This window comes from Rattus norvegicus, chromosome 8 (genome assembly GCF_036323735.1).
Source record: "Rattus norvegicus strain BN/NHsdMcwi chromosome 8, GRCr8, whole genome shotgun sequence".
Taxonomy (NCBI): Eukaryota; Metazoa; Chordata; class Mammalia; order Rodentia; family Muridae; genus Rattus; species Rattus norvegicus.
The window spans coordinates 115,352,243-115,379,863 of NC_086026.1; the positions used below are offsets into that span (position 1 = coordinate 115,352,243).

Below are 27,621 nucleotides of genomic sequence, written 5' to 3' on the forward strand. Positions count from 1 at the left end.
ACCAGGATGTAAAATAAATAAATAAATAACTAGGGAAAAAGAAAGGAATGTACGATACAGCAGAAGGGCCCCGGAGAGTGGACACCACTGAGCCTCATTGTCCCGGAGTGAAGTTAGTTAGGGGTGGAAGGCTGGAAAATGAGCAGGTATGTGCAGTTTCCATTTGGAGGTGCTGGGCAGTTCCAGTCATGCGCTGGGTGGGCTTTCCGGGAAACGGGAAGAGAGAAAAACAACCCAGACTCCTGCTCTGGTATCTGCAGACTCTGGCCACGGCAGAACAAGGGACTTTGTTAGCTTAGGAGCTTCTGGCCTCTCTTGTTTCCAGCTGCAGAGAGGCTTCAGGCAGACCCAGGGACATTCCTGTCTTTTAGCCAAGAAATGCGCTGGCGCAGGCGTAGATGGCGCAGGACGCTCATGGGAGCTTTTACCCTAACCTGCCTCCCCAGTCCCTACCTCCCATTCTCATCTGGAACTGGTAAGTTCCTGAGCATCTTAGATCTTGTTTAAAAAAATTTTTTTTTAATTTTAAGTTTCCTGTCTACTGAGCCCCTCACCTCCCAACCCCTACCAGGAGGGAATATTGCAATCTGCAAGAAACATCTGTGCAATGAAGTGAATTTTTTTTTTTCCAAACTAAAGGCCATGGGTTGCCAAATTGGAAAAAGAAAAAAGAAAAGAAAGACGGTACTAGTCATTTCTCTCTGGTGTGACAAGATACTTGATAAGAAGCAATTTAAGAAAAGAAAGGTTGATTCTGGCTTGCAGCTAGGGGACGAAGTCCATCATGACAGGCGGGGGTGGGGCTTGTGTGTGTGTGGGGAGCTGGTCACGTCGTGTCACCAGCCCGCAAACATGGAGTGATGAATGCTAACAGTCAGTCCCCTCTCTCCAACATTTAGGGTGAGTTTCCCCCCTTCAGTTGACCTAAGACAAACCCTGGTGAGATCTTGGTTCCCTTTGTGAACTGAATTTACTGAGTGAATTTAAGGGGACCGTGGGGAAGAAATGACAAATCCTTGAGGATTAAGCTGTAACTCAGTAGTAGATCACTTTCCTATCATATCGGAGGCTCTAGCTTCAATCCCCAACCTAAAAGATAAAAGAAAATGTTTGAGATGTGTGGGACAGTGGGGCAGGGAATAAAGTGTCACCAGGGACTGGGGATATGGCGTAGTTAGTACAGCAAGCATGAGGACCTGAGTCTGGACTCCCAGAATCCACATGAGAGTCAGACAGTATCGGCTGCCTGTAATCTCAGCACCCAGGAGGCAGAGCCACAGGATCCCAGAGCAAGCTAACAAGCTAGGCTGGCCAGAATTGGTGAGCGCAGGGCTCATACACATCTGTAAACATGTGTGTTAATACACATGCAAACGTACAAACATAAATGTGGATCAAATAGACATATACATATTCAAAGAAGGAAGAAAGGGAGAAAATAGGAGAAAAGGAGAGAGGAGTGAGGGAAGAAAGAAAGGAGGGAGGGGGGAGAGAGAGAGAGAGAGAGAGAGAGAGAGAGAGAGAGAGAGAGAGAGAGAGAGAATGAGAACATGAGAATCTTCAGGTGGCCAGAGGCATCTTCCACCCAGGTGACAGTAGCAGACAGTGAATGTCGCTCCAATGTTTGGAAGACTCTAAACCCCCTGCCTCACGCTGGGAGGCACCTTTAAAACGGAACATCATGGATGGAGCGCAGCCATCATCATCTTTAGGGACATAACCCTGATCAATATCCAATTTCCAGAGGTCGGCACCGAACACACATTCATACGAACAAATGGAATGAACCAAAGGGCTGTGTTCATGCACACATATGTATACGGGTATAATGGTCATTGAAAAAGAGGTCTCGAATTTGAAAGGGAGGGGCGTATGTGGGATGAGTTGGGGGGAGAGGGTGCAGGAAAATGACTTTCATATAGATAGTACTCATAGAAGAAATTCTCAAAACACTAAAGCTAAAAACAAAGCAATGCTCAAGTAAAATGCGCCACTCAACTCTGCTAATGACAGACGTATCAAAAGGGTCACGATCCCTCCCCTAAGTTCTTCACACCCATTCCTTGGGCAGCCGTGAAGGTTATCTATCACTAGTGTCACAGAGAGAGTCATTAAAGCTGGCTCCCAGCTTCTGCTGGGGCAAAGCACTTCCCACAAGGCAGGTCTCACGAAACCAATTTCACAGATGAGAAAAATGGAGGTTCCGATAAGTCAAGCCACACGCATCCCGTGTCCAATAACCAGCTCTCAGAACAAATCTTACTCTCTTGGTGATTCCAGATTGCACTTGGGATGCATCATTAAAGCCTTATAAGGCGTCGAATAGCTGAAAAAGATCATTAGTATTGAAAGTGCCGAGCGGGCCATTTATCACAGGAAACGTGTTCACCGGACAGAAAGCCTGCTGGCCTGGCAGAAGGACGCTCACGTGGACTCTGCGGACATTGCCGAGCACAGCAAACACCCCATGAGGGGCGGCGGGGCAGAGGCATAGGTCAGTGGCTGCAGTGGATGCTGGGGAACAACCCTGGCTGGCAGGTGTGGGGCAGGGTGTGGGTTCACAAAGGGAGCAGCTGATTTTAAGTGAGGGCCAAAATAAGACAAAGCCATTGGTTGGAGAAGCTCGGAAAGTAGTCGCAGATGCTGAAGAAAGCAGCAAAATGGGTATAAATGAAAGGAGTTTTAGGGGAGACTAGGGCAGACCCATCAGTTTACTGATATAAGGAAGAGGTCGCCCATAAGAGCTGGTGTTGTTTGCAAATCTTCTACATGCCAGGCCCTGTGCTGAGGACTTCATCAAATCATTCCATGAGCTATGCCAAGCTTTTATTCCCTACTTCATGGGTGGCATGGTGATCCCCTCAAGACCGGGAGAGTCCAATTCTGCAGGTTTTTCTGTGCGTGGGAAAAAAAAACCACAATCTTTGAAAGAACCAAACAAATCCAGATCTAAACCCATCTTAACTGGGCACTGTGAGACCTTCTCTTCGAGTCCTGGATCTGTCATTTATGGAGACAGTGGCATCTTATTCTCGTTGGTTAAGTTAAATGGAGTGCAGGCTGGCGAGATGGCTCAATGGGAGGAGCCACTGCTGCCAAGCCCGACGACCTGAGTTCTACCCTCAGGACTCACAGAATGGAAAGAGAGAACTGATTCCCACCCACTGTCCTCTGACCTCCACAATCAAGCCCGGTACATGGGTGCCTGTGCATTCACAAAGGAGCACATCCATGCACACACATGTATACAAACATACAGAATGAATGAATGAGTGAGTGAGTGAGTGAGGAGTGAGTGAACAGACAAACAGATGTGCATAGAGTACTTATTACAGCATCTGGTACATAGTGAGAACTCAGCAAATCTGGGGTTTTGTTTTCTTTTTCTCTTTCCCCTTCTGTAGAAATGGTGTCCATTTCCTCTTTAGTATCTGTCCTTTTAGATAACACCAGTATATATTACACTAATCTAAGATGTGCCCACTATATATTCATACATATAAGTGAGGGACTTAGAGCAAGAGGAGCATTAAGAAACAATTCTACTAAGCTTAAGAAACACAAAATCTCTCCTTTGCCTGAAACCCTAATATAGTAAATTGGATTCTGCTGGTGCTTAGCTGCACGTTAGAATCATTGGGAGCATTAAAAACGCCCATGGTCAAGCTGCTCCCCAAGATGAGGTCCAGCTACCCATAGTTTAAGGAACCCCTCGAAGGCTTAGGCTTCTCATAAGCTGTGAAAAGAGAGAGCCATTTAGCTTCTAATGAAATGGTTCTCGAAGGTCAGGCCAGGGACTAGCCACATCAGCATCCTCTTTGAATTTGTTCCAAATGAGGATATGCAGGCCACATCTAGACCTTCTGACTCAGAAACTCGGGTGGTAGGGCTGCGACCTGTGTGGGCCCAAGCCCTCCACGACAATCTGGTGTAGGAACAAGGTCTAGCCACCTGGTCGTCTTCTGTCCAAACCAACTGATGAAGGTTTGAAAAACTGATAATCCTGTGGCTGGTTCTCTCTCCCTCTACAATTCCCTATTTCTGCAGAAAGCAGTTCCAACCTCAAAGCAAGTCTAACCACATCCCTCTCCTATCCTCAGGGGCACTTCAGTGCTTCCAGAGTAAAATCTGCATAGCATGCAAGGTTCTCCCTGACTGCCCTGGGTTCGTCTTCCTACCTTCCTGTCTCCTCCTCCTCTTCCTCCTCCCCTCCTCCTCCTCCCCTTCCTATCCCCTACTCCTCTCCTCCTCCCTCCTCCCACTCCTCCTTTCCTTCCTTCTCACCTCCCTGTCCCATTCTCCTCCTCCCCCTCCTCCTCCTCACCTTCTGCCCCATCTTCCTCCTCGTCCCCACCCCTCCTCTTCTAAACAATGTGTTTGTAATTCAGACCCTTTCTGAGGACAAAGAGGTAGGAAAAACCACTCTCCTTGGATTCCTTTAAAATTTCTGCTTTTCCCAGTTGTATCTAGTCATTTTCATTCAGACCAAAGGCCTCTCCTTTGTGTTGAGGCTCCAGATGCAGTTTCCTGCTCCATGGTCTCCATAGCATCTCCATGGTAAAGTGCAAAATCTCTTACTGACTCAGTCCTAGTCAGACCACGCCCCATGGTGGATGCTCACATGCCACGCCATGCACAACTGCAGAGCTCCAGGGCGTGTCTGCCCCTCCACAGAACTTCAAGCCAGTGATGTCTAAGCCAGGACATCTCAGCGTCACATGACCACACCGGTCACTTGGAGATCTGGTTACAGTGCAGAGTCTAGCAGAGTAGACATGGGTTAGAGTCCAGTTCTGCATTTCTTCCAGGCTCCCATATGATGCTGACATTCTGGTCTATGACTTGGGTGGTTAGAACCATGAGCAGGACATTTGCAGGTTAATTCATGTCGTGCTAGAGGAGGCCATTTTGTTTTGCAGGAATGCTAGTAACTGGTAAGAGATGATCTGTGCTGTTTACTAATCTGTTCTCATAACTTTCATCATCCTGGAGTTTTATCTTTTTTTTTTTTTTTTGGCTTGTTTGTTTGAAAGAGACTGTAATCAGTCCACTTGTGAGCCAGTCCCTGCACAGCTGCAGCCCCCGTCTGTGCTAGTCAGCTTTCTGTTGCCGGGATAAATATCCGAAGATAAGCAGCTTAAAAAGATGAGTAGCTTATTGCTGGAGGTCTCAGTTTGTTAGCAGCTGGCAGGGTTGCTTTTGGCCCTGTGACATCACGACAGGTGCCGTGTCAGAGGAAACTGCTCCCCTCATGGCAGCTGAGGTAAAGAGCAAAAGAAGTCCAGGACCCCAATCACCCCTCAGGGGAACCCCAATATCCCCTTCCAGATCTGACCTAACATCTTCCCACTGGGACCCCACCTCCTAAAGATCCATCTGCTTTTCTATGGTAACAAATGGAGACCAGGCCAAAACCACACGGGTCTTTGGGGAGATATTCAAGACCCAAACCACCAGCACAAACAATGAGCACTTCCTTATCAGCAGCCTTTGTGTAGAGGCCAAGAACTAAGAGAGTTTTTTAAAAAAAGAAAACAAGGGGTTGGGGATTTAGCTCAGTGGTAGAGCGCTTGCCTAGGAAGCGCAAGGCCCTGGGTTCGGTCCCCAGCTCCAGAAAAAACAAAACAAAACAAAACAAAACAAAAAACAAAAAAAGAAAACAAAATCTCAATGCAGGCTCCATATTCTGTTTGGGAACCAAAGTCTTGAAAGAAGAAGAGAGGCCAACAGGGTATAATCTACAACATACGGCTCCCCCGTTTAATCCTAGGTGTCTGCCAGTGAAGGCCCGAGTTCCTACTGGTTAATGTGGTGTTCTCTCAGTGAGCAATAGAAAACTACAGAAGAAACGAGACACTGACAATGTCGGACCTGGGGTCAGATCACCACAGTTCCAGCAGCAGGTGAATGGTACTGACCGGTTCCTCTAGAGACGTGGGAAGGGGCTTCCATTCAAAGAGACCGAACAGGACCTGTCCAAGCTTCCAGCTACACCAGGCAGCGTTTAACCCCAAGGCTCACACTCAGAGCAAAGAGTGGGGAAGCACAGTTAGGCATGGCGAACGAGGCTCTCCAGAGACATCACAGGGCTCTTAGTCATCTATAATTCTGACCAGCTGTTCTAAGTGCACCGTTTCATGTCATATAAGGTTGCAGGGGCTTAATGGGTCATTTCTGCAAAAAACCAAAACCAAACCAAACCAACAGAAACAAAACAAACAAATAAAAACAAAAGAACAAACCTTTCTGGCAAAATGGCTTCTTAATAAAGCACACACCATGGCTCCTTTTCAGGAGATTCAAATTGATTACATATTGTGGAACGTTCAAGAACTTTAAAGTCAGTTTGCTCTTTTAAAAAAGGGCAGGGGGGCAAAACAACAATCTGTTTTTCAACAGCTCACCTTACTGTCTGCAGCTCCAACCTCCAGGCCTGCCACACTGGCCGATGCATAGCCCTGCTCAGGTCCTGCGGGCATGTCCCCGTCTCCGGTGCACAGTTCTAACTGTGTGGCCTTTGTGGTCATTCATGCCATGCTCCCCTTGACCCTAAACCATGTGTGTCTTCTCTGATGGCTCTGCTCTGCCATCACCAAGTGCCAGGGACCGCCCTGGGAGTGTGATGGGGCACGTGGAGATGATCCTGGCAGCACCCACAAGTGCATGGACCCTTAGAACACAGTGAGAGCGCAGAGGGAGTGGCCCCGGGACCAGGAAATATACAGTGGGCGGGGCTACCCTGCTGTGGCGCTAATCTTCACTGTCAGCTTAGAATCACCATCACCCACCTGTAGAGGTGTCTACCTGAGAGGCCTACCGGAGGTGGGAAGACTCGCCCTGAAGGATGCTGGAGCCATTGTTTGGGTTGGGGTCCCAGACTGTATAAAAGAAAGAAAGAAAGAAAGAAAGAAAGAAAGAAAGAAAGAAAGAAAGAAAGAAAGAAAGAAAGGAAGGAAGGAAGGAAGGAAGGAAGGAAGGAAGGAAGGAAGAAAGAAAGAAAGAAAGAAAGAAAGAAAGAAAGAAAGAAAGAAAGAACAGCACTGACCTCTTCTTTGTGACTACTGATGTGGTGGGGAGTGGGGTGACCAGTTTCCTCAGCTCTTCCTGCCATGTATGTCCCTCCATCATAAATGGTACCCTCAAAGTGTAAGCTACAATAATCCCTTCCCCACACTCGAGGGAGTGCGCACACACACACACACACACACACACACACACACACACACACACACAAATAAGTAAGTAAGTAAATAAATAAATAAATAAAGTTAAGACAGATATTTTGGGTTTAAATGGCCAAAATATATATTTATTCAGGAAGCTCTTCATAGTTGCACTGAAATGCTTGTCCATTATTTTGCTCTTAGCTATGTGCATGTGAGTGTGTAAGTGTATATGTGCATGTGAGTGTGTAAGTATAGATGTGCATGTGAGTTGTGTAAGTGTGTAAGTGTATATGTGCAAGTGAGTGTGTAAGTATGTAGGTGTATATGTGCGCGTGAGTGTGTAAGTCTGTAGTGTATATGTGCATGTGAGCGTGTAGGTGTATATGTGCATGTGAGTGTGTGAATGTATATGTACATGTGACTGTGTAAGTGTATATGCACATGTGACTGTGTAAGTATATATGTGCATGTGAGTGTGTAAGTGCATATGTATGTACATGTGAGCTGTACATGTGAAGGCCAGAGGATACCTCAGATGTCATTCCTTAGGTTGTGTTATCCACTTTACCTTCTCTCTCTCTCTCTCCCCCTCTCCCCTTGCCCCTCTCTCTCTCCCCGTGTGTGTGTGTGGGGTGTGTGTGTGTGTGTGTGTGTGTGTGTGTGTGTGTGTGTGTTGCTTTTGTTTTTGAGGCAAGGTCTCTCACTGGCCTGGAGCTCACCAAATAGTCTGGATGGCCTGAGCTCTAGAAATACATCTGTCTGCCTCCCCTACACTGGGATCCCATGCATTTGCCACAATGGCTGCCCCTTTTACAGGGGCTCTAGAGCTTGAACTCAGATCCTCATGCTTACAAGGCAATTGATTTTGTGGCTGAGCTGTCTCTCCAACCCATCCTGCTTGCTTCTTATATGCATCAAGTTGTGCTGTGCTCTACACAGCCTCAAATGACTACTCATGTGTGTGACCGCTCTATGACTACACATGTGACTGCTCAACTGTCTCTTGAATGGCACTAACTCTGAGGACCATTGCTTACTGCAAACTCTCCAAGGGGAATGAGACTTGATCGCTATTTTTTAATTTCCTTTCTAATTCCTGACATGATCTTAAATATATACTTGAGTTTTGTATTTGCTTTTGTTCTCATGACTTCAGTTATTCTGTCTTAAACTATGTTCTACCAATCATTTAAACACGTATAAAGAATGTCTCTATTAGGCCCATAAGAAGAAATAAGATATCATGGTGCCAATTAGATGCCCCACCTCACCTCTTCCCACTGTGGATTCTGGCGTTTGGCTTAGGGGAGATGGAAGAGACTCCTTTCCAATGACAGTTCCGGTGCAAGTTTCAGGTCTCTCGTCTATTTAGGCCATCGGCCTGCAGGGGCTAGAAGACTCATTACCAGGGCCTGTGTTGATCCACTTCCCTGGAGTCCCACCTTCATCCCTGCAAAGAGGAGACTCCACCCCAGCTGTGGAGCAAGGTGGGGGATGATGGGATATTCTTGTTCCTTCATGGCCATTCTTTAGATGTCACGAAGTGTCCATTTTCCTGACACTAAATTCTGAAGCTCTCCTGTTGCTGTCCTAGAGTCCTCAGTAGTCATAAAGGACACAGGGGCATTGCTTCTCTGGCTTTTAAATATATGGGTGATGCCACACTGTATCTTATTGCAACTTTTTCTGGCTCAATGTTATCTGTGAGACTCATACATGTTTATGAATGCAGCTCAAGTTTATTGGTTTGACTGCCCCGAAGTATTGTTACCTGCATATGATACATTAGGATACATGGTTGCTTTTAACTCTGCTGCAACATATAGCATGGTGTGGTTTCTTTGTATACGTGTGAATGCTTTAGAGAGCGACCTATTGCTGGGGCTGTTGCTGAGCTGAAGGATATGGTTATATGGAAGAGATAACGCTTCAGTGTTGTCCAGCATTGTAACAACCTTCCACTGGCAGCCTGGCGCCTATTGGTTCATACTGTTTGACACCATCACTTTCAGATTTAAGGATCTGATGTAACCTTCATGCTGCTATTAAAACACGCTGACAAAGTTCTTAGAGAGAAGCAAAACTATTAAACAAATAGACTTTGTTTTGGAAATTTCCAACTGGCTACTTAAAATTAACTGACTGTGTTATTTTTAAATTGTGTAAATGACAACAGTCACAGTAAGGAAAATTCTGTGGAACAAATACAAAATTGTCCACGTGTTATTCCACCGGGACATTTCATTTCATTTTCGCACAATGCACGGTCATTGATCTGGCAATCCCTTGTTGCTTTGTCCAAATTGAATAATTTTATTAGTATATAATAATTGTGCAAAATAATGGGTTTCATTATGCCATTTCCAGACAGCACATAAGACTTCAAGAACATTCACCTCCTCTGCTACTGTTTTTATTCCCCTTTCCCCTTCCAAATCCATTTTACTTCTCACCTTCTCAATCCCCCAGAGTCCTGGGACTCCACATATGGGAAAAGACATACAATACTCATCTTTCTTTGTGAGGCTGGCTTATGTCACTTAACACAAAAGCCTATACTTTCTGTCCATTTTCCCATAAATCTCATGACTTCACTCTTCTTTATGTCTAAATAGCACTCCACTGCCTGTGCTTCCCACGTTAAACTGAATGAGTGTGTAACTAATTCACTACTGCTGTGTTTTATTCTGGATGTGTGTGTTTCCTAAGGAGGTTTAGTGTGCTTTCCCAGGCTTGTATTCTAAAGGGTCTGAGCTACGCTATAGGTAATGAGAATGCACAGAGTAAGTTTCTGGGTTAGAGTTGGGTTTGTTGCTGTGGTTGGTTTTAGAGACTGTCTTGATACATTGTCTAAGAATGGCTCTGTTTCCATAGTCCTATGTTGACAAGGCTGCAAAGCACACTATCACAGAAATCGAGCGTTCCCAGTGTGAGTGAGTAGTTGGTAAAGCAGTCTCTCCTCCCCTTTGCTTTGTTATGAGTTTGCCACTTTACAAATGTCCTGGTAAAGAAAACCCACTGACTACAGGTCATCACTGCTAAATGTAATCTCAGGATCCCATGACAACCAAAGCCCATGAGTTTAGGGTTGTATAAATGGGTAAAAAAGACAATCCTGGGGCATTCCAATTCCAACTTGCTTTTATTCGGGGGTCTAATTTGAGATGTAGATGTGGTGACGACTGTGACAAAAATCTTCTTTGGGCAGACAATCATCCAAATGATCAAAGTGAGTGGGCCAAGCTGTCATGGGGAAACCTGTGGCCTCTTCTTGCTCAGTGTTTCCATTCCTTCTGAGAGATGAAATGCAGCCCTAATTTTGAAGGTCTGTTCCTCGATGTCTCTATCCTGAAGGTCTCTCCCTCAGGTTTGGGACTGAGAACTACATTTAGTTCTAGTTCCTGCCCCTGCCCTTCTAATAAGTGATTGACGCTTTTGGCTGGAACCACCACTGCAGGGAGTCTCATCTGCCAGTGAGGACGCTTCCCTCCTGCAAACTCATCTCGCATCTTCACCATCTGTAAAGCATGACAGACACCCTGCTCTTAGCATCATGATATTGGATAATTCCTCCCAAGCCTATCCCTGTAGGTGCCAGGTATGAAACAAATACAAGAAACAATGATAACCCTTGCTGGCTTCAACAGTCAAACTAAAAGTCCAACCTAGAGTGATCTAGGAGGTCCATGGAGAAAAACATGACCACTGGTAAAACTGTGCAATATATAGCACTGGGAACACAAGTCTCTCTGGTCTACCCATGATTTGAAATTCCTTGCTTAGTGGCTTTAGTAGATAGAATTACTATATAGTCATTTGAAGAGGGTAATGACTGTGTGCAATGTCTGGGGTCTACTCAGAATTCAGGTGGCCTTTTTGTAGCATTCATTTACAGGACAGCAGTCCTCCCCTACCCCCATCTACCTGCTCCTGACTTCCCCCTGGTAAGCTTTTGATTGCTCATGCCAGCACCTACTACCCTTCAGAGGCTGCCCGGTGAGTACCTGAGAAGTATGACCTTGCCCTATAGCAGCTCTCGGTCCATCCATCAGGGATCTGGGTTGGAGGAAGACCCAACTTCAGCCTCTGATCCGCATAGCTCCGCCTCCTAACTCAGAAGCCTACCAGCCCAGGCTTGGGCTGCCCTCTATGGGACAGTGCTGAGATAGCACCTCAGTCAGCTTCTACTCCTTCCCTAGGAAGCTTCCTCCACCCCTTGATGGATTCTCCTGTGACTATTCCACGAATAGATGTCATGGATGTAGGTCGTCAGCTCCGGGAGAGCTTCAGGGGAGGATGGCTAAGTACCTGTCTCCACGGGAAAAGTCATGTTCTTTTGCCCTGCACCTTGGAAAGTTACTAAATTCCTAAATCTAAATTTTCTTAACAATTTAAAAGTCACTAAAAGTATGTAACTGCAGCATGTTATAAAAGCCAAGCCTGCTAACTTGAGGTCAATCCCTGGAGTACATGTTTGAAAGCCCAGTGTGGAAGCAGGCATTTAGAATCTTGGCATTCCTACGGTGAAGTTGGAGACAGGAGAATAACCCAGAACCTTGCAACAAAGCCAATCTGGGGTATGCACGCCTCCTTCTCCTCTTCTTCTTTCTCTTCCTCCTCCCCCTCTTCTCCCTCCTCCTCCTCCTCTTCCTCTTCCTCCTCTTTTTCCTCCTCCTCTTCCTCCTCTCCCTCCTCCTCCCCTTTCTCCTTATCCTCTTCCTCTTCCTCCTCCTCCTCCTCCAAACAAGGCAAAAAGAAAAGACTGGGTCCTCTGACCTCTACCCACCCCCTGCCCCACATGACACACTCACATACATACACATCATACACACTCAGACATACAACAATGACAAAGTTTAACATGCTTTTCAATGACACTTCCATATTTCTTTTCTTTTATCAGACAGGGTTTCATGTAGCCCAGGCTGGCCATGAGCTCCTGACCCTCCTGCCTAGACCTCTGGAGGGCTTGAATCCCAAACAGACGCCACCATTCATGGCCATGTTTCTCTTTTAACTTATCCAATAAAATCCAAATCCCACAGTGGTTTGATACCAGCTATCCACTGTATAAAATATGTTTATGTCAGATAATTTACAGTGTTCATTTCTCTCCTTAAACTTCTACTTCCGTCCCACTTCCAGCATAGGATTTCATCCCAACTGTAAAAGGCTCATATGCTTCAAACTTCCCGACCTGCCCAAGGATGTAGCTCCTGGAAGGTGGTGGTTCCATTCTCACTCCGCCTCCCAGCTCCCTGACTCCATACCAAATCCTCAGAGCTACTTTCTTCTCTGGTTGCTCTGAACACAATCAGCTCCCTTCCTACCTTTCCGAGATTTTACCTCAGATTTTATCTCCCTTGCCCTCTTATCTCAGGGCATTCCCTGTGTTCCTGGATAAGCAGCAGCTCTTTTGTTTCTTTATTATCATCTTCTCGGCTTCTCAGTTTTCATCTCCACAGGAAAAGACCAGCCGGACAAGAGTACTTCAGGGTCCCATCAAGGACACTGCAGATTACCTTGCTTGCCGTTCGCTGGAGCTGAGGTCTCTTCAGAACACGGCTCTTCTTCATCATTCACCATGAGTTCTCCAGAGGAGAAGAGCAGGTACAGGTGCTGCATGAGATCAGCAGTGCCTTCTGACCCGTTATCATTACCCTTCCCTAGGAGGAAGAAAGGCTGCTCCTGAGAACCGGAGTATCCAGACAGCTCACTCTCTCCTGACTCGATTTGATATACCTCAGGGATGAGTCTAGGGTGAAGGAGAAAAGTAATTAAAGTGATTACCCAAGTCCCTTATAAGATTAAGTGCAAATCTAGCCACATACCAGAACAGAAATCTATCACACGCACGTGACAGGAAGAGTCCTAGTGGGGCTGTGGATACAGGGGCAATTTTCTAATATTTGGAAGGAGAATTAAACACATATTTGTCTCAGAGGTTTAGGATTCCACACCAATGTTGTTTTCATCACTAAAGTTTTATTGGGGACTTGGGATTTTGCTTTGCAAAGTCAGAATTGTCCCTGCAGCTCTGACACATGCTTTCTGAAAGGCAGGATGTTTCCTTTGTCAAGTTTTTCTTCCAGCCTTTGATATTGTAAGCTTTACTTGGGCACTAGTCAATCTGAGTTGCATTATGAAGTTATCAATATGAGATAGTTTTAATAAAAGCAACATATGTGGTTGTTTGTAATATGAAATGTGGTCCTGTATAATACAGATAATGTTCTGTCTTCGGCTAGCCAGTGATGGGATCACCACAACATTTCAAAAACCCTTGCCAGCCCAAATCCTGCATTCTGAAATGCAAAGGCCATGACTTCACATTCTTAGATTATGACCTACTAACACTGGATCAGCTATCACTTCGCATTCTTAAGGATTGTTTCCTGGACCATACTCCCCATATCTGAAATTTCTTAACTCACAATATACTGTCTTCTGTGCCAGCATTCTCCAGGCCAGGGAAAGTGAGATTAGCACACTTGGCTTGCAGGTCTCTGCTAGGATATTTGTTGATAGCACCTGGAAACAGAGTGGAATTCTTAGTCCAGTTTTTACTTTCCCACATAATGCCTATCACCCAAAAAGTCAGCTCATCTTTTCCTGGGGATGGAAGTCTCTTCAAAAACAAATTAATCTTCGGAGGGTCTTGGCAAAGGTTGGCATGCTGGCATTGAAAGACCTCGTTCTTGCAAAGTTAATGAGATACAGCAATAATTGAATTAAAAGTTCCCACAAGGACATATCTGAATTCCTCCTTTTATCTCTTCTCCCCTTATCCCCACACCCCACAAATGAAGGCTTTTCCTAGTAGGTTCTGTTGGCTATCGAAGTTGTCTTCCCTATTTCTACCTTGGGGTTGAAAGAAGGCATTGTTTTTGACTCAGTAGTAAATATATTGCTGGAATTCCATGATTCCTAGCTCTAAGCTGAGTCCTGGGATTGCATGTGTACCAGAACCCCTAAAATCCTGGGTGACCCTAACAAGCTCTCAGCCACTGCAGATAACCACACGGCATGGCTTTTTGCTTTGTCCCTGGGTTTCTAGCACAGACCAGGACTTGTCTGATAATTCTAAAAACTCAGCCTATTCCATACCAGTGCCAAAGACAGAAGCTGAAGCAGCTACCCTCAGAGTGCCACAGTGGAAGGCACATTTCAGATTTCTATGTAGTTGCATTTAAACTAGATCTAGAAGAGAGACTCTAGAAAATATCTGTACCTATAAAATCATAAATAAAAATTCAAGTCAGAATGGAAGCTGGTTAATAATGACAAGGTAGACCAGATGTCCTAGGGGAAAGTAGAGGGCAGTGACATGGTAGGGGGTTTATTTATTATAGTAGTACACTTTGTTAAGGGTTTAGTAACTAATGTGCAGCTTAATAGAAAAGAACATAATCCTGGGGTCAGAATGTGTGAGGTTGAGACTAGAATTCACCAGCATTAATTATGAGCTTTTGAGCAGGTTTTTTAATGTATCCAAACCTTAGATTTTCCTTTATAGAAAAGGAATCTGAACTCTTCCCTTTGAGAGCTATACTGGAGATTAACTGATGTAGCCAGTCAGAGAAACAAACTCTTAGCAAATGTTCAGAAGTCAGGCTTAAAGGAAATCTTTCACCTATTTGAGGAGCAGTACCCAACAATGTGAACAGGCTTTTCTCTGTGATTCTCTACTTCCTCCTGTTCCCATCCTACCACTCGCCACGAAAATGAGATGCACTAAGTGAGCTGATTGACTGCACACAGAGACATTAATAAAGCAAGAAAGGAGAGAAGCTTGAGTGACTTACGTCTGATTGAATGAACAAATGGCTTGATGAACTTGATGATATAGTCCAAATCTGGCTTGTGTACCCGACCAAGCCGGACTAAGTGATGCTCCAGGGGGTGACTTGCTAATTCTTCTAACTCCAAGTCATTGTGTACAGGACCGAAGGAAAATACAAATATGGAGTAGCCTTGGCACTTGGCTCTCAGAGATGCATTCCTTAAAACTTCTTTGTCTAACGGGTTGGTTTCCCCTGCAGTTACTATAAAGATAACTTTGTTTTTCCTCAGATTGGGTGTTCCTACAAAGACATTGTCAATTGTCCACTGAAGGGCATGCCCAAGAAAAACATCTCCATTGAGTTGCTTAAGAGACTCTTGGAGATGACGCTTCATTTGGTGTACAGTGTTGTAAGTGACCAAATCGAATTCCAGGTAGACTGGGCATTCTTCCGTGTTTGGCAGATAGCCTGGAGGAGAATAGGTCAGGACAGCCACTCTGTCTCCTAAGACAGAGGTCAGTGGAGCTGGGGTGATGTGAAAGTAATCTAGTACTGAAGTTATAAAAGCTCTCACTTCTGTAAACGCATTATGTCCTATTTGTTGAGAAGCATCTATGAGGAAAGCCACATCCATGTAATATTCTTGAGGAGAAGCATCTCCAGGCTCTTGAGCAAGACTCAGTTCTCTTCTGCTATGATTTTCATGTTCTGCAACAGAGTAACTTTAGTCACTAATAGTGAAAGGGTTAACTTGAAACTCTAAGACAAGAATGTAAACACATGCCCATGGGATCTTACTACTCTTCACTCCCACACCATGACAGACATAACTAATCAATATAATAGCAGATAACACTAATCAATCTTGTACTTGTCCTGAGAGACATTTTTCACTTGGTGCAAAGTTATTTCCATTTGACAAATGTCACAAAGAAAATCTACTTGCTACCAACTTTGGGTATTTCTGAAATGCAAGAAGAGAAATATACCCCTAGTTTTAGCTCTTCCTCATGGCTACAAAGCCTGCAGCATGCATTCACATCTACTGACTGTTTAGTTATAAGGAGTAAACACAAGAGAAAGTAAAGATGTCAAAGTTACAACCCACGTGCTGGCATATATGGTAGATAAAAACAACATCCATGAAGCAACATTATGGGACAGCTGGAAGTCAGTACTGACTTTAGAACCTTGCTGCTATGTAAGATACGGCATACGCCCATGACTAGAGAAGGAACTTGGGGTCAAATGCGATCAGTAAGCACTTGCTAAATCAGTTAACATGCTTTCTATAAAGCGTTCTCAGAGAAGAAATTAATACTCCAATTTACACATCTCTCTCTCTCTGTGTGTGTGTGTGTGTGTGTGTGTGTGTGTGTGTGTGTAACTATACTTGCTATGTGTGTGCATGTAGAGAGGCTGGACACTGGAATTGAGTGTTTTTCTATATCACCCTCCACATTACCTTTTTGAGACCCGGTTTCTCATTGAACTTGGCCCTTGTTTTTGCAGCTAGATGGACTGGCTGGCTTGAGAGCTCAGGGACCCACCTGTCTCCATGCCTTACATCCCACCCCACCCATACGCTGTTACATCTGTATGCTGTCATGTGCAACTTTTACATGAGTGCAGGGGATTTGACTTGGGCCCTAATGCTTCAAGGAAGGCTCCCCTTCCACTGGGCCATCTCTCCATCCCTCTTGGTTTACATTCTGATGCAAGTTATTTTGCTGAAGACTGTCACTCCCAGTGACATTGCTTTAAATCTGTGGGATTGTGAAAGCTTACTACACTCCTGGGAGAGAAGGATGGCTAGGGAGATGGGAGAATTATCAGCTCTGTAAGATAGGAAGTGGACGTCCAATGTCCCTTTTCTCTCTTAAAGAAGTGTGTTTATAAGCTCACTCACACAATCAGTAGCTTTCTAACGGGCAAAAGCTGTGCTGATTCCTATTTCTGCTCAACCAGTTAATAGAAGCTCTCACACTTAATGCTTTATTTAGTCTCCAAACAATAAATGAACCCACAAAACTATATTAATGCTATTAAAGCTAATATCAAAATAGGATGCAACAAACACATGATTAGTACAAATGATTTTATCAACATTGGAAATGCTTTATTAGACAGGCTTTTGAATGTTCAATGAACCTGGGGCAAAAACCACACTACCCTTTTGTCCATTCTTGGATTTGACTTGCTAAATCCCTTTTTAGAGTAATATTTTGTATCTATATTAATTTGGAATGGTGGTCTAGATCAGGTGTTGTAGTATACTCTTCTAATCCCAGAACTCAGGAGGCAAGAAGATCTCTTTAAGTTCAAGGTCAGTGTGGTCTACATAGTTAGTCCCCAGCCAAAGGTATATAGTGAGATACTGTCTCAAAAAAAAAGGTCTAGTGGCTTTGCTCTTCCAGAAGACCCAGGTTCAGTTCCCAGCACCCACGGGGTAGCCCACAGCCATCTGTAACTCCAGTTCCAAAGAATCTAATAACCTCTTCTGACCTCCTCAGGTACCAGGCACATATACTACACACATGTACACATGCAGATAAAATACCCACACACACAAATAAATAAATCTAATTTTTTAAAAAAAATAATGGTTGAATATAGTTTTCCTTTCATGTACTTTCTTGGTCTGTTTTTGGTATCAAAGTAACATGACTTCAAAGTATGAGTTGGTAAATAGTCTTTCCTCTTAAATTCCCTAGAAAAGTTTGTATAGAATTGGTGTTCATGGCCATGTAGTAATGGTCCGTGCCTTTTATCCTAGCAGTCCAGAGGCAGAGGCAGGCAGATCTCTGAGTTGGAAGCCAGCCTGGTCTACAGAGTGAGCTCCAGGACAGCCAGGGCTACACAAAGAAACCCTGTCTCAAAGAAATACTTTTTAAAAAGAATTGATATTCATCATTTCTGAGAAAACTTGTTGAAATCGTGGTAAAATCATGGGAAAACTTCAAGTACAAATTCAATCATTTTGACAAGCTAGTTACCTTATTTCTTCTTGAATGAACTGTGGTGATTTTCATACTGTAAGACACTGTGTCTAATTTATATGCAACAGTGGTTCATCACGTTCTCCTGTTATCATTTTGAATGCTGTAGAACACAGAAGGTGCCTCCTCTCTCTTTGCTAACACTGGTTATAGGTGTCTACTTTTTCTGGTGAATCTGATTCTATAGCTTTATCGATTTTATTAACCTCAGAGATCTGACTCTTGGCTTTACTGTTTTTTTGTTTGTTTGTTTGTTTGTTTTTATCATTTCTTGTTCATTGAGACTTTAAATGCTATTGCTTCCTTCGGCCCACTCTGGAATTGCTTGTCTGTTTCTGCCTTCTTAAGATGGAAATTGCAATAACTGATTGGAAGCTATTCATATTTTTTCCAGTAAGCATTTAATATTAAAATTCTCTTCTAATTATGCTCTACTGAGGTCTTGAAGACCAGGAATGTCAGCTTCATTTGTATTCCTTCCAAAATGATTTCTGATTTCTTTATTGAAATCCTTTTCAGCCACGGATTATTTTAAAGTGTTTTTTTTTTTTTTTACTTTCTAAAGGTTTGGGGATTTTTCAAAGATCCTTCTGCTAATTGTTTTGACTTTAGTTCTATTTGGGTCAGAAAATATACTTGCTGTGACTTGAATCCTTTAACATTCTCAAACATTTTTCTAACACATGGACACAACGGTCTATTTCGGCAAGTATTTCAAGAACATTTCAAAAAATGTACACTCCGCTCTTGGGTAGATTGTTTTGGAAGTGTCAAGTAGTTTACATTAGCTGATAATGTTACCATGTGCCTGTTCTTTCATTTTCTATCAGATATTAGGAGACACTATAGAAACTCACTGATTTTTTTACATCTAATTATTGAACATTTTTCCTTTGTAATTTCCATTGCCATCTTTCAAGTGCGCTGCTATTTTTGTTTTCCTTTTGTCAGATTGAAGCTGCCTGCTTTGACCTTCTGGCTTGTTTACTGTTCCTCCCAATACTGTGGTTTTCATCTCTACAGATGAGCGCTGGAGAAATGGCTCAGCGGGTAAAGGCTCCTGCTATGCTGGCATAAAGACCTGAGTTTGAATCCCAGCACTCAGGTGAAAGGTTGGATATGATGATGCCTGTAACCCCAGCACTGTGGGGTGCAAGGACAAGAGGTTTCTGGGGCTCACTGACTGACACCTTGGCTCCATCTGTGAGGGACCATGAAGAGAGTAAAGCAAATGGTTGAGCAGGACACCAAGTGTCCTCTGTGAGAGTGCGCTCATGTACGCACATGCATGCCCGCACCGCCACCACCACATAAACAGGCACTGTACTCTGGTGAGTAGTGCCAGGAGAGCATCTACAGATCTCTGGAGTTCTCTGTATAGTTCTCTTTTCTGTCCTGTGAACCTTAGGTCTTGGTCTCCCTGAACTCTTCAGTTCTCTTTCTTCTTTGAGAACTCATGAGGCTCACCTAAAATTCTCTCACTTCACATAGAATCTTAGTCAGGAAAGTTGGAGAATCTGAGCTGCTCACCTCCTTTGTCTCTATCTCCCAGGATCTGCAGACTTTTGCTTCCTAAAGTCAGGTGACTTTTTAAAAAATTATTTTATGTGTATGTATACACTGTCATTGTCTTCGGACACACCAGAAGAGGGCATCAGATCCCATTACAGATGGTTGTGAGCCACCATGTGGTTGCTGGGAGTTGAACTCAGGGCCTCTGGAAGAGCAGTCAGTGCTCTTAACCACTGAGCCATCTGTCCAGCCCATTGTTTTAACTGTTGACTCATCTGTGTGGATTTCTTTCCCTGTTGTTTATGCTGGATTTGGTCCCTCTATTCTACCCTAGGAGGTTCTGTTATGAAATACTGATCATTGGAAGATGGAGGGTACAGGACTGCTTCCTTCTCTCAAAGCATAAAGAACCGGTCACATTTGTACTAGGTTCCTAGTACATTTATAGAAACCAACAGGATTCAGCACTTCATAAGCTTGCTTGAGATGTGCAGGCCTCCCATTCCCCACCAGAAACCCAGTTTGAAGCTCTTACTGAACGTTCGGTCCAGGTGGAAGGCCTGATGAAACGGCTGATCAGTGGACAGGAAGTGCATCCTGTCGCGCCCTTTGCTGCCAGTCTACATAATGCACAGCACTGTCAAACCATCTCTGAGAATCACAGCCGCAGCATGTGAGGGACTGTACAGAGAAGAGGATGGGCATTTCTGTCTTTTGGGAGTTCGTGGTTCTGAACTTGACTGATCATTACGTGTAATATGAGCATGAGCTCTGATTTCCAGCTTTTATCAGTCTTTTTAGGAGCTGTCTTAGTCAGGGTTCCTATTCCTGCACAAAACATGACCAAGAAGCAAATTGGGGGAGAAAGGGTTTATTTAGCTTATACTTCCACATCGCTGTTCATCAACCAAAGGAAGTCAGGACTGGAACTCAAGCAGGTGAGGAAGCAGGAACTGATACAGAGACCATGGAGGGATGTTACTCACTGGCTTGCTTCCCCTGGCTTACTCAGCTTGCTCTCTTTAGAACCCATGACTACCAGCCCAGGGATGGCACCACCCACAATGGGCTGGGTCCTCTTCCCTTGATCACTAGTTGAAAAAATACCTTACAGCTGGGTCTCATGGATGCATTTCTTCAAGGGAGGCTCCTTTTCTGTGATAACTTCAGCTTGTGTCAAGTTGACACACAAAACCAGCCAGTACAGGAGCCAACCAGCAGACATCCATAAACACAGAGGCCATGACTGCACAGAGGCTATGGTGGAGAGGAAGTACCGACTGACCAGAGTAGAGAAATGCCATTCCATTTCAGAAATATCACTCTCGTTTTTAGTTTTCTTTTTATAAATAAACTAAAATCTCATCTCCTCCCCCAAGCACCCAGCAACAAATCCTTTTCTAAAGAAGCACAAACCACCTACAAGAAACCCTTAAAAATAGGTTCCTTCTGTACTTAGACTTTCATGAAAAAAAAAATCAAAGAAACTAAATATAGATGACCGTGCTTTGAAAACTCTAAAATCTAGTCCAACCCAAGGCAGGATTGTTCTGAGTCTAAATTCATGCAATTTGGGAAGATTCAGGCTTCAGATCTATTTCACCTTTAAGAAAACGTGGCAGGAGACTAAATAAAATATGCACACAGCTCGCAGCAATGCTCAACATTCGCTCACAACCGTTAATGTAACTAAATTCTTGCCTTCAGTTCTGTGGAAGAACGGAGTTAAAAGGGCAGAGAAGTGATATCTGGCTCACTACCACGTACAAGACTTGGATAGAAGGAATGATGCGGTCAGGTTTCCTGGGAAGTACGCCCCAGAGAGAAGCCAAACTTTAACCAAAGACATTACAGTGTAGAGCCAAGTAGGGAGTGTGAACGGAAATTTAGGGCGCAGGGAGCATCTTAGGTGCATGAACCCTTTGGACCGGATGAGTACGCTGAACCCGTACGGTTGTCTGTCATGACACTTGTGGTAAATCTCCTAGATATTTGAGAGTTATCTAGTGGGCAGTCTTGGAATTTAACTAGTGCTAAAATTAGCCATGGGTTTTTTTTCCATCTTCTTTGGCATTTATTGTTTATCGTTGTTTTGTTTTGCCTTTTGTTTGTTTGCTTTTCAAGACAGGGTCTCTCTGTGTAGCCCTGGCTGCCCTAGATCTTGATCTGTAGACCAGGCTGGCCTCAAACTCAGACGTCTGCCTACGTCTCCCTCCCAAGTGTTGGGAATAAAGGCCTGTGCCACCACCTCACATTTTAGTCATGGGGTTTTTATTTGTTTTTTGTTTTTTGTTTGTTTGTTTGTTTGTTTTGGAGCTGGGGACCGAACCCAGGGCCTTGCGCTCGCTAGGCAAGTGCTCTACCGCTGAGCTAAATCCCCAACCCTCATGGGGTTTTTAAAAATAAGCTATGAGGCTAATTATGTACAGAGTTCTATTTATGTGAACAATATTTGGTTTTTCCCTTTTTAACAATGGTGTGTGTTTGCGTGCCTGGGGCTCAAAGATGCTAGAAGAAGGTGCAAGGTCCCCTGGAACTGGATGATTATGAACCACATGAGTGATGAGAGCAAAACCCGGGTTGAGCAGCAAGCTCTTAACCACTGAGCCTTAGAGCTCCGTACAGCTGGTATTGCTCAAGTTCAACATTTTCCCAACATCTGACTGACCCACAAAGTTTCTGCTGCCTGGTCCTAAACTGAGTGTCCATCCACTTCGGGTCTTGGGTTCAGGTCTCCACATACCTTCTCTTCATCAAATCGTCCTTTAGCATGAGACTGGGATTGCCACTGCTCCCAATTCATACTTGAGCGGACCTAAGCTTGGAGATGTCCAGTGATTTAGCCAAAAAATGAAAGCCTAGAAGTAGAGACAGAACCTATCCAAACTCTGTCGCAATGACTGACTATTTCAGAAGAAGGAGTCATCAAACAGCAGGGTAGGGCATAAATAGTAAAGTACACACTAACCAGGTCGAGAAAGGCTCAGGGACCTGACTAGAAGAAAGTTGTCTTCAGTCTATTGGTCTTCCTTCTGACAGAAGCCACCAAAGAATATTTTCTTCTAAAAGTATACCATGACATAAATGAAATTGGCCTTCCTTTTCCTCCAGTGGGCATTGCAGAGCGGTGCTAATGGACAGGTCTTAGGAGTTTGAGTCTTATTTCTGCCTGTTAATTCAGTGACACCTGCTCTTCTCCATGCCTCAGTTCCTCTGTACAGAATGCCATGCTAACACATGACAATCTCACCAGGTCTGGGGGGGTAAAAATGGAATAGTTTGCATAGTTTGCAACAACTTGAAGCACTCACGAATTTAATCTTTATAAGTACACAAGAAGAAAATGCCTAGGGTTGCAAAAATCCTTCTGATGATTGTAAATTCTGCAGAATTTTGATAAGGAAAGAAAATGCAGCCTGTTTGGCCTGACAGACACACTCAACCAGCCCCACTGTGCTAGTGCATGCTTATCTGCAGAGGACTTGGCTGTACTCTATGAACCCTTTCCTCTCACTCCAGCGCCCAGACCTGTCCTCCCCTCTGTCTGGTGAGGTCATTGGCTAGGGTTCCAGGGTGAGGAAAGCAGGGGAGGCAGGCACAGTCTGTACACACCACTGCACGCCATTAACATGCCACGGGGAAACAGAAACCCTTACAATTCTCTTGTTTTTCTGTGAGAACCTCTTTTCATTTAAGTAGGAACAACTTTAAAACAGATTTCATCCTTTCCTCTGAAGATAGGACAGCTGTTCTTTGTGGCCTTGATTTTTCTAGGTGGTCCTTAGATTGTCAGAACATCACTTATGAACCATTTGTGTGCTCAGAAACAAGAGTCAGCAGGAAAGGCCTGCTTCCTGAGGGAAAAGCACTACCTCCTTTGAGAGGCACCACACCCAATACACCTGCAAACCTGCCCTTTGGTTTTAATGAAGTTACTCTGTGCTTCGTGTTTCTGGGTGGGTTTATTATAAGCAAGTTTTAAATATTAAATTGAAAAAAATTTAAATACCAGAACTGCATCACCAAAATCATTTGAAAATAACTCTCCAAATTATTGATGCAAGTTAAAGGTTTGGTAAATGAATGTATGTCATCATTTGTAAGTGATCACATAGCCGTTACCAACCACATGGCATGCATTGGTCAAACCGGTCAGGTCTTCGGTGCAGACGGCCAGAGGCTGATGCAATGCAGAACAGCGGTTGATTGACATTCCAGGGGTGGTATGGAGGCCGACTCTGCCCATCCAATGCAGATTTAAGCTTAAGCGTATGTATATGTAAGTTGAATACGTGGCAGCAAAAACTAGAATCAAATTACATGTTCACGAAGAGGTCAACAGTTAAATACATTCATTTATTGAAGGGACATTATGAGAGTGTTTAGAAACATCAGCATGGAGTTTGCAGGAATTTGGACAATGTTAGACACGATGCTGTATGAATATAGCATGCAGTTGAAGAAAGCTGGGAAAAGCAATATGCCTGTGGGGCGACAGAGGATGCATTCAACACAGAAAAGAGCTCAGTTCCATAAGTGTTTTTGAAGTTTTATGTTCAATTGCTGGTTTGGCTATTTTAAAAGTAAAGTCCAAATCCTTATATTTCCATAAAACTTATGGGGACACAAGTGTTAAAGCTAAGAAAAAGAAGAGCTCTTGCTCCTGCCCTGTCCCCTCTCCCCTTCTCTCTCTCCATTCCCCTCCCCTTCTCTCCAATTGTTCATGGCCATCTTCTACTTCTCTTCTCTTCTCTTCTCTTCTCTTCTCTTCTCTTCTCTTCTCTTCTACTTCTCTTCTCTTCTACTTCTCTTCTCTTCTCTTCTCTTCTACTTCTCTTCTCTTCTCTCTCTCTCTTTCTCGCTCTCTCTGCCTTTCTCTCTCTCTCAGCTCCCCTCCCCATGCCATGAATAAACTCTATTCTATACTTAAAAAAAAAAAAAGAAGGAAAAGAAAAAGAAGAGCTATCCAGGAAGCTACAAAGATCAATAATACAGTGTGAAGTTCACCTTTTTTAAAAATATATTTGCATATTCTAGTCATGCATATGATACACTGGATGCAATACTTAAAATGCCAACATTCCGGCCACATGGAAATTTTGGAAGATTCTGGAAACACAGTTTGGATGGCTGAGCAGTCTGTTTGAAATTCCCCCACCCCCATTTTTTATTTTTAAATATGTATTTTCTTTTATGTGTATGGGCGTTTTGCCTGCATGTATGACTGTGCACCACATGTGTACAGTGCCTGCAGATGCCAGAAGAGAGCATCCGGTCCTCTGAAACTGACATTACAGACGGCTGTGAGCCATCATGTGGGTACTGGTAATCGAACTCAGGTCCTCTGCAAGAGCAGCCATGACCTGGAGCCTTCTCTTCAGTCCCTCACAGTGTCAAACGAGAATAAGATACCTTTATGTATCATAAGTGTTTACTGTCCTACAAATTAGTCCGTTTTAAGCTATTAAAATGTTGACATTAAAATATTTAGAGTAAGCCATGGGGGAATTGCTCACTCTGACATTTCTGGGTATCTCAAAAATAAAACATAAACCTTCTTGTGTAAGCAAAACTTCTAGGGTAACGGCCAGGCCAAGTTATAGAGGTTGCTTTAATCTCCATTTCGCTCTGATATTCTCTGCACTTTCTTGTTCTGCATTGCACCAACCATTTGAATTGCACGCTCTAATTTCTTTAAGTGCATCATGGACGTTTCTGAGACCATGTGCAGACTCCCCTGGCTGTACCTGTCGTCCCCTACTGCCTTCGCTGTGATAATTGCCACTGAACCCGCCATCCTAAGTTGCTCTAGATTTCCAGCCCTCAATTTATTTAATTCTGTGCTAGTATTAAAAGACAGGGCTCCGTATCACTGAAAATAGTCCGTCACTGGTTGGTGTTCTTACCGGAAGTGAGGCTTGCCATTCTAACAGACTCCTGGTCATTTCCATAGTGACTCGCTAACTTATGTGGCTCTACCATATGGGTTGGAATGTAAACCAAATGGTCACCTCCGTGATCCTCCAACACTACAGACAAGTCTTTCCTGGCTTTCAGCTCTTGACCAGCCGGACTGTTCTTGCTCGCAGAAACCTCATGCAGCTTGGCCGTCAATCTAGATGAAGAAAAGGTAAGTTTCCGCTCAGTCCAAATAAGTTGGAAAGGTGCAAAGAAATTATCCAAATGTTTTAATATGGTTCGTTATTAAAAGAAAAGGGGATGATAGCTCAGTTGGTAAAGGGTGTGGTTTGCGAGCATTAAGACCTGAGTTTGGTCCCCAAGAAGCCCCATGAAGAAACTGACTGTAGTGGCTTTTTGCTTGGAATCTAGGCACTAGGAGAAAAAGCTGAGTGGACTCCTGGGGCTCTCCAGTTCACCATCACAGCCTACTTCGTGAGATCAAGGCCAGTGAGAGACCCTGACTCAAAAACAAACCCCAAACAAAGGAGGATGATATCTAAGGAACAAGAGCTTTGGCCAGGGATCCAAGCTTGGTAAGCCCCAGCTAACGACAACCAATAAGGGCTATGCTTGCAATATTTGAGGGGCCAGATACAACCTACTCGTATGTAAGATACAACGTGAATGAAAATGTTTGTGTGTGCAATTGTACTGTAAGGTCTGGTGTGGGATGCTTTGAGGTTGAAATAATAACTCAGATGCAGATCTAGATTTAGTGAGGTGAGATACTGGAGTAAGTTGCCACAGCACCTGAGACGAGGTATAAAGAGTTCAAAAAGAGCACCATCTGTTGGGTGATTGTTGTCGTTATTAAAAAGGCATGGTCTAAGTAAGGCTAGATTGAACTCACAATTCTCCTGCCTCCGCCTCCAGAGAACTGGGGTTCTAGGAGTGCAACACCATGCTGAGCTAAGACTGTGGATTGTGAACAGGGTGTGGGGTAAGAATCAGTTTCGCAGAGGGGGTCCCTTTGGTCAGGACCATTAAGTATAAATGGGACCTTATGAGAGGGAATGGAAACCCAGACTGCTGACCAGAAACCTGGCGGGTGAAAGGGTGGAGCTCACACAAGGTCAGTCCAGTGCAAACAGAGCTCAGAGCCTCAGACTCTGCACAGTGACGTTAAGAATAAGGTGTGAGGGGCTGGGGAGATGGCTCAGCGGTTAAGAGCACTGGCTGCTCTTCCAGAGGTCCCGAGTTCAAATCCCAGCCACCACATGGTGGCTCACAATCATCTTAGGGAGATCTGATGCCCTCTTCAGGCAGGGGGATGTAGCAGAACACTAATTAAATACAAAAAAAAAATTTTTTTTGTAAAGCTGTGAACTGTTTGTTTGTTTTCCAGGGTTAAAGTTCATCAGACACTTACGAGGAAACCATGCTTTTAAAGGCAAGATTTAATGAAATTCACAGTTTTATGTAAAAAACAACTTCAAAGGAAAAAGCACACTGATGCTGTGGAAAGTAGAATCCATGAAGAGCCTTTACCTCAGAGACCTTGTTAGATTCCTTCGCCTAACAACCTGCCTTCAGCCAGTCACACGCCCATCAGTCGATTAACAAGCGCTTGTAAATATAAGTGCTTTGCTACCCACCTGAGGCTTCTTCTGTGCAGCACGTCCCCCCTCTCTGAATCAACAAGCCTGCAGTCGTCCTCCAGCATCTGTGGCGGCGGGTACTGATTAAATCCGCCTATGGAGGGAACGAAGTTATAGTTTGATTTCCAAACTAGCAATTGGGTTTTCTAGGCAAAGAGAGGCCCAACAGGAATCCTCTCAGGGCAATAAAATGTTAGTAACACATTTCAAGAGCATTTGGCCACGGTGAAAATGGAAAATACCGATAACTTGAAATGACATTCACAACTTCAGCTTCTGAGGATTTGGGGAGGGGGGGCACCAAAGTGTTACAGGGATCGTGGGAATAGGCTCAAAGTTAACCCTTCAGGGCTGGGCTAATTGTAATGCAGGAACACATGAGTACTGCATGCCCATGCTAACACAATCTGAAAGACAATCTATTCTGGTTCTCTTTGGCTTTTTCTCCCTGACTTAAACTACTCACTCAAACATAGAAAAGACGGTGTCTTATTACATGATGTTATTTCTTTGCTTCTGCGCCAATAAACACTGATTTCCTATGAGAAAGGGGGCCACAGAAAGGCTTTTAACACAACACATCTCTTTGAGCTCTTTCTGT

At 44.1% G+C, this 27,621-nt stretch overlaps 2 protein-coding genes and 1 long non-coding RNA gene across 7 annotated transcripts in view; 2 read left to right on the top strand and 1 right to left on the bottom strand.

The window, feature by feature from the left end:
- Rpl29 (ribosomal protein L29) overlaps window positions 1-27,621 on the top strand; it is an 893,235-nt gene that overhangs the window by 295,800 nt on the left and 569,814 nt on the right. The window lies entirely within an intron of this gene.
- On the top strand, window positions 43-27,500 carry LOC103693167 (uncharacterized). 4 transcript variants are annotated; one of them, XR_594118.4, is made up of 5 exons: window positions 43-146; window positions 12,617-12,776; window positions 25,415-25,591; window positions 25,792-25,955; window positions 26,768-27,500. It is a non-coding gene; the product is annotated as an uncharacterized LOC103693167 (long non-coding RNA). The 4 variants fall into 4 exon arrangements; XR_005488447.2 differs by having other exon boundaries at window positions 45-146; window positions 12,632-12,776; XR_010054267.1 differs by having other exon boundaries at window positions 50-146; window positions 326-12,776.
- Col6a5 (collagen type VI alpha 5 chain) overlaps window positions 10,290-27,621 on the bottom strand; it is a 100,313-nt gene continuing 82,981 nt past the window's right edge. Inside the window, exons 36-41 of the mRNA XM_008766594.4 lie at window positions 27,018-27,114; window positions 25,368-25,576; window positions 14,972-15,658; window positions 13,601-13,697; window positions 12,689-12,921; window positions 10,290-10,684 (exon numbers count right to left, since the gene is read on the bottom strand). Of these exons, the coding sequence (XP_008764816.2) occupies window positions 10,665-10,684; window positions 12,689-12,921; window positions 13,601-13,697; window positions 14,972-15,658; window positions 25,368-25,576; window positions 27,018-27,114 (1,343 nt within the window). The 3' untranslated portion in view covers window positions 10,290-10,664. The remainder of the gene's footprint in view (window positions 10,685-12,688; window positions 12,922-13,600; window positions 13,698-14,971; window positions 15,659-25,367; window positions 25,577-27,017; window positions 27,115-27,621) is intronic.